At 37.4% G+C, this 12522-nt stretch overlaps 1 protein-coding gene across 1 annotated transcript; it reads right to left on the bottom strand.

Annotated features, from left to right (window-relative positions):
• Positions 1-8333: 8333 nt before the first annotated feature.
• LOC102866596 (spindlin-4-like) lies at positions 8334-9083 on the bottom strand. Its single transcript, XM_006901892.1, has one exon. The coding sequence runs from the start codon at positions 9081-9083 to the stop codon at positions 8334-8336; it is 750 nt and encodes a 249-aa protein (XP_006901954.1).
• Positions 9084-12522: the final 3439 nt, after the last annotated feature.

Raw genomic sequence — 12522 nt, 5'->3', positions numbered from 1 at the left:
GGCTGCATCTGCTTGTTGAAATATGTCAGTTAGTATCCATCAGCTGAGGCCTTATTTCCCGCACCATCACCCCCAATACCTGTAATGTAGCTTGAACTTATCTCTTTAATAACATTTGTTCTTGATCATATGCTATTTCCTAAAATAGTTCAGTGTCAGACAATTCTTATTAGGGCAATGACTCTGCATTCCTTCCATTTTATTTTCATACTTCCTGGATTATTCAAGCTTTTATCTATAGCATATCTCATTTTAACAATTCAAGTATTGGTGATTGAGTTAGGTACAAGCAATGATTTCTTAAACAAATTTGTTGTTGTTGCTATGTGCTGTGAAGTAGCTTGCGACTCATAGTGACCCTATGTACAAAAATCCCTATGCCCTGTTCTATCCTGTGCCAATCTTATTGTCTCTGACACACCTACCCCATTACTACAGTCATTGAATCAATCCATCTCATTAAGGTTCTTCCTCTCTTGTGCTGTCCCTCCACCTTCCCAATCATGACACCCCTCTCCAAGGAATGGTCCCTCCTTGCAACATGGCCGAAGTATGTCAGATGAAGCTTCAGAATTCTTGACTCTAAAGAGGAGTCTGGTTTCACTATGTCAAGGATGAACAAGTTTGTTCTTCTAGCAGTCCAATACTCTTTTCCAGCACCACAGCTCAAAGACATCACAATTCTCCTTCTATCATCCCTAGTCATTGTCCAGCTTTCTGATGCATAGCAAGTAATTGCAAAGACCATGGCCTGAATCAGGGGCACCTTAGTCTCTAGACTGACATTGTGGTTCTTCAGTACTTTGGAGAAGTCTCTGACAGTAGACTTTCCCAATGCAATTCATCTTTTAATATTATGGCTCTTGGCACCAAGAGTGTGGATTGTGGAGCCAAGCAAATTGAGGCTGTTAACAATCTCAATCTCTTCATCATCCATCATGATGTTGCTAATCTGCTCAATGGTGAGAATCTTTGTTTTGTTGATGTTGAGCCTCAATCCATATTGACCCTCTGCAGCAAGCACTTCAGGTCCTCCTCAGTTTCAGCAAGCAGGGTTGTGTCATCTGTGTAACGCAGATTTTTGATGAGTCTTCCAAATTCAAGGCTTTAATTTATTCTTTAGTTCTCTCAGCTTATTTTGAGAGAGTTATTTCCTTCTGATTTTCTGGATTTAACTCTTTGCATACTCCATTAAAATATTTAAATTTGTTTTCATTTATTGCCCTTTGAAATATTCTGTTCAATTCCATACTTCATCATTCCTTCCCTTTGTTTTGACTTCTTTAGTGTTCTATTGAAAATTTCAGTATTTTCTGATATTCATTTTTATCTTTTCTTCCTCCTCTGTCTTTGTTATGACCTTCTGCTTTCTTCCTGGATGACATCCTTGATGTTATCTCACAGATCATCTGGTCTTGATCATTAGTGTTCAATGCCTCAAACCTATTCTTGAGATACTTTTTTAATTCAGGTGGGATAGACTCAAGGCAATTTTTTTGTTCTTCTGAATTTGTTTTCATTTTATTTAGCTTCAATTTGAACTTGCACATGATTGTCTGTTTCATAGTCAGCCCCTGGCCCAAATTTCACAGCTAATATTGAGCTTCTCTAGTGATTTGTTCCACAGATGCGGTTAGTCTGAGTCTTGTGTAGGCCATCAGGTAAGGTCTATGTGTATAGTTGATATTTATGTTTTTTATAAGTGGTATTTGCAATGAATAAACCATTGATGGTACAAAATTCAGTAATTCTATCTACAGCTTCATTTTTTTCTCCAAGCTAGCAATTTCTGAGTACAGATTCTTATTCCTTGTTCCCAACTATAGCATTCCAGTCACCAATTATTATTTATCTAGATTGTTTGATCAATTTCAGACTGCAAAATTTAGTAGAAATCTTCCATTTCCTTCTCTTTGGCCTTATTTATTGGTGTGTATATTTGAATGCTAGCTGTGTCAACAACTCTTCCTTGTTTGTGTATTGATGGTATGCTGTCACTCATAGCATTGTACTTTCCTTGATGAAGTAGGAAATAAATGTAGAACAAAACTCAAATTCAAAATAATGATCAAGTTTACTGGTGACACTTTCAATAGTATGACTTTTAGTCGTCCTTTGAATCTTGAACTCTATGTGGGACAACTTTCAGCCAAATATCAGATAGATATATAAAGTGAACAATAACACCAGGGAAATACTGAATCCTTAGAACACTCAGCCACACAAGATCACAAGATCAGCCTTTGTCCAAGGAAAATTCAGAATATAAGAAAGGACAGGAATAGGGATGAATGTAAACAGAATCATACATAGACACATAAGAAAAGTGAACTTAATGTGGAGGTTGAAATCAATGTTAGAAACTAAAATATCTATAACGAGTTGACTGGAATACCAATCTGCTCTGTAAACTTTCACTCAAATAATAACAAAAAGTTTAAAAATAAACAAAAATCTATAGTTTTGCCAACACATTTTCACATTTGTTAACTTTGTGTATTAGTCTCTTTGCAGTTGCACTGCAAACCCAAAGGCCACAACTCTCAGGCAGTTCAAATCCACCAGTCACTGCACAGAAGAAAGATGGGCAACATTCTCTTGTATGATTTACAGCCTCAGAAGCCTAACGCAAAATCAACTATGAGCCGGTTCAAACTAGACAAAATCAAGATTTTTTTTTAGTTTATCTTAAATAATTTAAGTTTTCCAAACACTAATTTCAATGCTTTTTAAACTCTTCCAGGCCATAGGAAAAGACTGACAATTCTCTGAGTTTCTTTTTTTAAATTATGGGGGAAAAAATTTAAAAAATATTTAAAAAATTATGGCACAACTTGAATAGCATTACTTGATCAAGACATAGTAAGAAAAATAACAGAAAAATACAACTTCACATATACATGTAAAAGCAATAAGTTAAACTAAAATACTGGCAAATACAATCCATTAGTGTAGTCATTCTAAACACTAAGTTGTGCCTGATCCAGGCCATGGTCTTTTCAATTGTTTTCTGTGCATGTGAGGTCTGGACAATGAATCAGGCTGACACAAGAAGAATTGTTGTCTTTGAGTTGTGGTGCTGGAGAAGAGTAGTGAACATGTCAAAAGAACAAATAGATCTGTCCTGGAAAGGATGAAACCAGATTGCTCCTTAAAGGCAAGAATTTTGAAACTCTGTCTCAAATACTTTGGGCATGTTGCCAGGAGGGGCCAGTCCTTGGAGAAAGACATTATACTTGGAAGAGTAGAGGGTCAGTGCAAGAGAGGAAGACCCTAGTAATGGGAACAGGTGTGGTGAGGTCAGGATAGGGCAAAGTCTGGAGCCATTGTTTATAGGGTTACTATGAGTCACAGATGACTTGACAACAGATAATAACAACATGACCAAGTAGAACTTATTTCAGAAATACAGGTTTGATTCAACACCAAATACTAAGTGCTATCATTCATTACTAGGAAGGGAGTTCTAGTGGTTAGTTCTTAGAGATTTGCACTGCTAATCCAAAAATTGCAGTTATCTGGATCCATGGGAGAAAGGCAATTTCCTCTCACGTGATTTACAGACTCAACAGCAATGACAATGAATCATTCAGTATATCAACAAGTTAAAGGAAAAATACCACAGGGTTTTACCAATATTATTGTTGTTAAGTGCTACTGAGTTGAGTGACTCCTAGTGACCATACGAACAACAGATATGAACCCTACACATTTGAGCCTCTTGCTGCAGACACTGTATCAATCCATCTTCTTGGGATTCTTCCTTTGCTGACCTTCCATCTTTCCAAGTATAATGTCCCTTTCCGAAAAGGAACAGCTTCTACTAACAATATGTCCAAAGTATGTGAGACAAAGCTTTGTCATTCGTTCCTCCAATATTCTGCAAGACTTACGTTTGCTCTTTTTCCTATTCATAGGATATTCGCCACTCTAACACCACAAATGAAATTCACTGATTCTTCTCCTCTCATCCTTTGCTCTGAGTTACAAAGCAAGTGACTGCAAAGACTATTTACCAATAACCAAGAGTAAATACCTTGTTAACATAAAATATTCAAGACATTTCCACCAAAAATAAAAACAATATGTGTGCCTGTCACTATTCCACATAATACTGAGAAACAAGTATTTAATACTATAATAAGCATAAAAATTAGAATAAAATTATCTCTAATTTCAGAAAAAATGATTGTGTATAGAGAAAGCCCACAAAATTCAATTTTAAGAACATACTTTAGAGTATTTAAGTTGTTTCTTGAAAGTATGTTATAAATGAGGAAGGAAAAAATAAAAAATGTGACCCAAAATACCCTGTAAAAATACATTTTTTTACTTGTTTAAAATTTTATTTTATTTTTTTCAAGCACCTGCTGTAGACCAGAAGCTGTCTTCATGCCTTCGGCTTGAGCAGGTGTAGGGCTCACCTCACTTGTTTACCCTTTCTCGGGGCAGGGGAGGTGTCCTTGCTCAAAACCGTCTATTCTGGTATCTGAACATTGTTATTCTCTCCCGCCTCCCTTTTTCCCCCCCTTTAATTATTAATTTCAATTAAAATTTACAGAGATTTTGGATTTCCATTCATTCATTGTTGCAAAAAATACTTTTACATATATTCAAGCAGAGATGATTTCCCTATAAAGAATATTACAAAAGGAAGGCCAAATATTTTATTGATATATCAATTATCTTGAGTGTTAAGGAATAGCATAGTTGTAAATGAGGGGATAAAAATTTAAAATATGGAAAAACTTTTAAATACATCCGAGAAGAAATGATGATCTTATATGAAGAAATCACAAAAGTAAGACTAAATATTTTACTGATGTATGAAACTTCTTGAGTTTTAAGAAATAATACTTTTAAAATAATTGTTTATTTAAACAATAGATAGAAATCTGATACAAACCTAATTAAAATAAAATAATTTTTGAAGTTAGAGAAATAATTTTTAAATTTTATACTAAAGTATCACTGTCTAAGAAAAAGTGTGTGAAAGAAAGGGAGATAAAGCCAAGGACTATAAACTTCATTAAAGAAAAGCTTGAAAGAACTCTAGTAGTCCTAATCCACAACATAAACAGTTTTCCAAGTATCCTGGAAAATCTACAATCAGGAGAAGATAAAATGAATGAATGAGATCTTCTAAGAATCAAATCCCTACGCACATCCAAAAACTTCTCCAACAGGGTAAAAAGGGAAGCCACAGACTGGGAAAAAGTATTTGGTAATAACATGTCAGATAAGGCACTTATATCTAGAATTTATAAAATACTTGAGCACCACAACAAGATAAAGGTAAATAATACAATTGAAAAATGAGCACAGGATATGAACAGACACTTCACAAAAGACATTCATGCACATGAAGAAATGTTTAAAATCCCTAGCTCTAAGAGAGATGCAAATTAAAACAACTATGAGGCATCATCTCACCCCAGTCAGAATAACAAAATTTGACAGAACAGCAAGCAGCAAATGCTGGTGAGGTTGTGGAGAAACTGGAACCCTTATTCACCGTTGGTGGTTGGTGGAAGTGTAAAATGGTGCAACCACTGTAGAAGGCAGTATGGCACTTTCTCAAAAAGTTGCAAATAGAGATACCCAGCAATTCCACTACTGGAAATTTACCTTAAAGAGACCATATCTGGTTTGTGCGGGGAGAAGGGTGCAACAATGAATGAATGGAATCCCAAAATCTCTGTAGATGTTCATTGAAATGAAAAATAAACAATCTAAATTTAAAAAAAAAAAGAGACCATAACTGACATCCAAGCAGATATATGCACACCCGTGTTTATCGGGGCTTTGTTCAAAATGGCAAGGAGTTGGAAACAACCCATGTGTCCATCAATAAAAGAATGGATGGAGAAGCTGTGGTATATTCACACGATGGAATACTATGCTGCATTGAAAAACAAGGAACTCATGCAATATTATTCAAAATGGGTGACCCTGGAGGACAAAGTGCTGAGCAAAGTATATCAGTCACAAAAGGACAAATACTGCGTGGTGCCACTGTTGTAGAATGGGACTGACATCAGGGTTGGGATAAGACTGAGAAAAACTGGATAAATTATGTATACTATATTGAAACAGATGATGGAGAGAATAATTTAAAAGCGATATATGATAGGGTATTATGGTTATCACAAGAGTCCAGAATTAAAGTTGCGTAGTGGAGTGTATTCGGGGCGGTGGCGGGGGAGGGGGGGTGATGCGGCGGAGCGGGTGCAGTGTGGGGGGAATTGTATACCAGTGAAAGAATTTTTCCTTTGCTTTTCAAAGAGAGGAGCGAACTGGGAGGGAGGGCTGGGCAGGGAGAAAAGTGCAACAATGAATGACTGGAAATCCAAAGTGTACTAGGGGTGGGGGGTGGGGGGAAGGGACGTGGGAATTGTATACTAATGAAGGAATTTTTTTTCTTTTTTTTTTCTCTCTTCGGAGGGGGAAGCGAGCTGGTGGGGAGGGGTGGGAAGGGAGAAAATTGCAGCAATGAATGAATGAAAATCCAAAACCTCTGTTAAAAAAAAAAAACTAATAAAACAAATTTTTTTTAAAAGGCACAAAAAGAAAGGGAAGAAAGTCAAGCTAATACAGGAGAGACTTGCTTTGCTAGATTCTCAAATTAATGAGCAAGGCAATATAATTAAAATAATATGACATTAGTTTAATAATTTGAAATCAAGTAGCCAACGTGAGCAAAATATATAAGACCTCTATTTTACATTGTTGTTGTTATGTGCCGTCAAGTCGTTTGCGACTCATAGAGACCCTATGTACAACAGCCCTAAACCCTGCTCTATCCTGTGTCAATCGCGTTGCCTCTGACACACCTATCCCGATTACCCCAGTCACTGAATCAATCCACCTCATAGAGGGTCTTCCCCTCCTGCGCTGTCCCTCTACCCTACCTAGCATGATGTCCCTCTCCAAGGACCTGTCTCTCCTTACAACATGTCCAAAGTATGTCAGACGAAGCCCCAGAATCCTTGCCTCCAAGGAGTAGCCTGGTTTAACCCTCTCCAGGATGAATCTGTTTGTTTTCTTGGCAGTCCATGGTACATTCAATACTCTTCTCCAGCACCACAGCTCAAAGGTGTCAATTCTCCTTCTGTCCTCCCTAGTCATTGCCCAACTCTCTGATGCATAACAAGTGATTGCAAAAACCATGGCCTATTAATAAATAAAATCCAAAGAGATCAAAATTTAAACAGCTTTATTATTAAGAATAGGGCAGGAAAAGGAAAGAATTTTTTTTTAAAAAATACCACGAAAGAGTGTTACTGCAATTTTTTTTAAAGTATAAAATAAAATATCAGGAAAGTGAAGATTAATGAAAATATCATAACACATATCTGTTACAATTGATCAATGTGGATTATATAGCAAATATTCACACAAATTTATAAGGAAAAGGTCACCAATTTAATTGGCAAATTAACAAAGTATAAGAATTTGCAAATTACAAAAGAAAAAAGTTCTTATAATCAGTAAGCACAGCAAATGACAACTACAATATGAAAAATAACCTATTGGAGTTAGATGTAAGGCAACAATGTAATGTTTCACTCTTCGGATAAGAGAGACATAATAGAAAATTAGCACTGTTTTGGCTGCTAATCTTATAACATGTCTTAAAATTAAACATGTCTTTAATCTCACTTTTCATAATCTAACTTAGAAAGTACTGGTGTGTATTATAGCAGTGTTAAGGTGAGAAATAAAGAAAATAATATCAATGTTCACCATTAAGAAATGTCCAGTTGCTTTTTCTTTATTATACATTCAGCAAGTAAAAGAAAAACTACCAAATTGATATGCACCTATTGATCAGAAGTGATGTCATTGATAAACCATATGAGAAAAGCAGTAACAGAAAAATGTGCATGGCTTATAATGTTTTTTATACAAAAAGACAATAACAATTTTGTTGCTGTTGTTTGAGCAAGGAGAAAACAGGATACTTAGCGTTCTTAACATATGTTACCTGGGGAGCAAGGAGAAAAAAGAAAGGACAGAGGGAAAGGAGGTGACTAAAGTATACAATTATTTTTTAATAGGTGCTTACATTGCTCTGATGGTTTTGGACGCCTGTTTTCAATTATCACCAATTAAAATTTTTCAATTACAAAAGAAGATATCAATTCAATAAGTACTCTTGGGACAAAACTGTCAGACTAGTAATGTAAAGATTTAGATTTGGCAGCAAAGTAAGATTTAACCACTTTTCATAATCTCTGACACCAAGACATTACTCAAAAGTTCATAATTACTACAAAGTGAAACATTTTACATTAAACAGTTCCACAACTTTTACAAAGTGTACAATAAATTTACAGAGTTTTCACCAAACCATAGACATAAATATGAATATCATCATCAAACTTAATAAAGTAGACTGATGGCTTGGCCACTACTTGATGGATGAAAATTCCAGTTCTCTTGGACCCGTCATCTTTGGCATGTTCTACCTGCTTGCCCACAAGGCTGTCTGCCACCTCTCCTGGCTCCCTCTCTGCCACAGGGAAATAGTAGTTGGAATCTGGGATGATGTGCAGGTCACCATCTTTGTAGTCATCCAGCAGTGTGTACATATAGAGAACAGGGTCTTTTTCATAGGTGATATAAAACCAAGTGTCCATCACAGGGGCTCGAGCCAGAACCATCCCTTTCCATTCATCTTTTGTGCCTTTCTCCCCCTCAAATACATGTCCCACTGCCTTGCCTATCAAGGAATCTGCCAAGCGTGAATCGATATGTGGAGTTGGCACTTTTTCAGGAAGGATTTCTAGCGCCAAAACTCTTTTGTCCAGAAGCAGTTCTAGTCCACACACACTATCTTTGCAATCATATTTGATGATATAGAGAGTGGGCTTCACAGAAACCTGTTCAAGCACAGTGCCCTTCCACTGCTCCACAGGCTCGTTCCCTTCCTTCCAGCCGTGTTGAATGCGGCAGCCCACGATGTTCTTGCGAGTGAGAAAAGAGGGTTTGCGCCGCTGCTTCCTATGAGTGTGTCTTTTTTTCATCAGGTATGCAGACACGCCATCTACGCCTATGGGAGGCAAGGTTGGGGGTGACATGGCTTGCTTGGTTTTTAAGGTGATTGGACCAGTGTCGCTTGATCAATAAATTGACAAATAGCCAACACTAATATGAGGCGTTTTGGGGGGAGGATTTCAAAGTCCTTCTCTCTTCTCCTTTCCTCAAACTCAGGGTTGTTACCTGGCCTTGGCAAAAACACTCTAACGCTTGTAGTAAGCACTTGTGTGGCTTGCGTCTGTTGACAGATCTTTTCTCTTTCTGCTAGGAAGAGAAGACTACAACAGTGGCAGCCACAGTGGGAGATGGCGGGCTAGCATGTGCGGCCCGCGCGATGAGCCCGCCGCCACTCACCAACCCCAAATCCCCCAGTCAACCACTTAACTTAGATCTTGTTGTCACTGCTGCTGCAGCTGTGGCACGAAGATGGAGCAGAAGACAGCAGGGAGAGCCGGCAAGGAAGGCTGAAAAGGCACAGTGCTCTGAAGAGCTCACTAAGCTTAGCAGCTCGCTTCTGCTTGAGCTACCTCCGGTGCAACGGTTTTTACAGCTTTGGAGAGCTACACGCTCTAAGCCCGCCTTCACATCTGCCCCGCCCCCTGCCAGCAGTTCGAGTGGTCAGTTCTCCCGCCAGTGTTCTGTCCACATAGACTCAGGAGCTCACACTTCCCAGATTGCTTCTCTTAAATATGAGTCAAACTGACTCCCTTCCCCCACCAGACCTCCACCAATTTCCTTCAGGGCTGCTCCATCTGCTTTCTATCTTGTAGGAATTCCTCACAAAGCCTTTGTTTGTTGTATTTGACATTATTCAACCCACATACCCACAGAGTTTATAAATGAAAATTATTTTCTTTCAGTTTAAGGGATTTGAGACTGAAGAAAGGCTTAAGTACAACCTACAATCTTGATCCAAATTCTTCTTTATATTTTCTAAGTGATCATTACTGGCACTGATTATTTTAATGCTTTTAAAAAATAATTTTCTTCATATAAAAAATACTGACATTGTTGAAATTTTATCAATTTTGTGAAATAAACTGTGAAAATGAAACTAATCTTACCATCTAGACTTATATACATCTAGACTTATGCCAAAATCTTAATGTTTCTCTCTACTGAATAAATATGTTTGTTTTTTTTTAAATGTAAGCACCACAATTTCTCAATCAGTTCAGTGTGGTTGGACATTTGAGCTGTTTCCACGTTCTTGCAATGGTGAATAATAACACTGCTGCTATGAACAGTGGCAAACAAATCTCCATTTGTGTCTCAGTTCTAATTTCCTTGCGGTAAATTCCTAGTAGTGGAATAGTTGGGTCATATGGGGTTTCTATATTCAACTTTTTGAAATGTCAAACTGTCTTCCATAGAGGTTGCATCATTTTTCACTCCCATCAACAGTATATGAGAGTTCCCACCTCTCCACATCCTCTCCAACAATTATTGCTCTCCAACATTTATTGCTTGCTGCCCTACTAAACTTTGCCACCGCTACTGGAATGAGAAGGCATCTCATTGTGGTTTTGATTTGCATTTTTCTTCATTCACATGATGGAATACTATGCAGCACTAACAATTTCAAAAAATACTTTGTACCTTTGTGAGACTGGAGAGCATTATGCTGAGTGAATTAACGTGGTCTCATAAGGATGAGTGCTGCATAAGAAAATTATTGTAAAAATATAAGGATAACTAGTAAAACATGTATGGAAACTCAAGGTGAGGAGGGCTGAGGAAGGGTAGAGGCAGAGAGTTGTACAGTTTAGGGGTGGGGAGAAGGATCCCAGTGAAAAGACAGGGTAATGATGGGCAAGGTCCAATGGTGATTAATTTTGTAAAACATAACACATGAGAATGGTTGTATGAAATACAACGTGAATGAAGAGAACTGTGAAACACAATGTATATAAACTTTGTAAGCAAAACAATAAAAGAAAATATTTAACATTTAAAAATGCCAAATATCTCATTGATGTTTATGATAAAATGAGTTTTTTCATGTTGTTGTGAAATAAAGCACATTATTAAAATTAAAAAATGGAAGCATATATCACACTTTCATAACTTCACATATGGACTTATTGGGCAAATATAAGCTATGTTTCCAAAGAATAATTCATGACATGGAGATTACCATGTTGTTTTTCTGTGCCATCGAGTATTCTGTGACTCACAGTGACCCTATATACAACAGCATTGCCCCAGTTATCGTATCCATCTTTTTCATCCAAGATCTTCCTGTGCTGCACTGTTCTTTCACCCTTCCAAGCAAGATGTCCTTCTCCAAGAACTGGTCTCTTCTGGCCACATGTCCAAAGTATGTGAAATGGAGATTCAAAATCCTAGCCTCCTAGGAAAAACTTAGTTTCACCCTCTCCAAGACAGATTTACTTGTTTTCATGGTATGTCCAAGACTCTTTCCCAGCACCACAACTCAAAGGCATCAGTTCTTCCATCATCCTTAGTTATTTTCCAGCTCTCTCATAGTAAGTAATTACAAAAATCATGGCCTGAATCAGGTACACATTAGTCTCTAGACTAACACTGTTGCTTCTCAGTACTCTGGAGCGGTCCCCGACAGCAGATTTTCCCAGTGCAGTTCATCTTTTGTTTTCCTGATTGCTGGTGCCAAGAGTTTTGATTGTGGAGCCAAGCAAGCTGAAGCTATTAACAATTTCAATCTCTTCTCCATCTATCATGATGTTGCAAATTGGCCTAGTGATGAGAATCTTTGTCTTAATGTTTACCTTCAGTCCATATTGAAGACTACATCCTTTGATCTTCTGCAGCAAGCACTTCAGGTATTCCTCAGTTTCAGCAAGCAAGGTTGTGTCATCTGCATAATGTAGGTTGTTGATGAGTCTTCCTCAAATTCTGATGCCACATTCCTCCTCATAAAGCCCAGCTTCCCAAATAATCTGTTCTTCATATAGATTGAAAAAGTATAGAGAAAGGACACATCTCGATGCACTCCTTTCTTGATTTTGAACCATGCAATGTTTCCTTGCTCTGTTCTGAGGACTGCTTCCTGGTCTGAGTATAAGTTTTGCATGAGCACAAGTCAGTGCTCTGGAATTTTAATTTTAATTTAGCTACAATTTGTTGTGATCTACACAGTCTAATGCTTTTGGATAGTCAATGAAACACAGATAGACATTTCTTTTCATACTCTTTGCTTTTTGCCAAGATTCATCTGCCAGTGGTGATAATGTCTCTGGTGTCCAGACCTCTTCTAAAGCCAGTTTGTATTTCTTTTTTTATTTTTTTTGTGGGTTTTTTTTAATTTCTAGTAGTTCCTGATCGATATACTGTTACTGTTTCCATCATTTTGTAATGATCTTCAGTAGGATTTTGTTTGTGTGTGATATTAGTGATATTGTTAACACTGCATGGTTCAAAATTGGGAAGGGTGTACGCCAGGGATGCATCCTGTCTCCATACCTTTTCAACATGTATGCAGAGCAGATTATCCGAGAG

Source organism: Elephantulus edwardii, unplaced genomic scaffold, assembly GCF_000299155.1.
Source record: "Elephantulus edwardii isolate Elephantulus edwardi_28Jun2011 unplaced genomic scaffold, EleEdw1.0 scaffold00349, whole genome shotgun sequence".
In the NCBI taxonomy this organism is placed as follows: Eukaryota; Metazoa; Chordata; class Mammalia; order Macroscelidea; family Macroscelididae; genus Elephantulus; species Elephantulus edwardii.
Note: the sequence above shows the minus strand (reverse complement) of the source record. Positions and strands in the feature narration are given on the sequence as shown.

Coding starts and splice junctions, on each gene's coding strand:
- LOC102866596 (XM_006901892.1), bottom strand. CDS start 9,083: ATGTCACCCCCAACCTTGCCTCCCATAGGCGTAGATGGCGTGTCTGCA.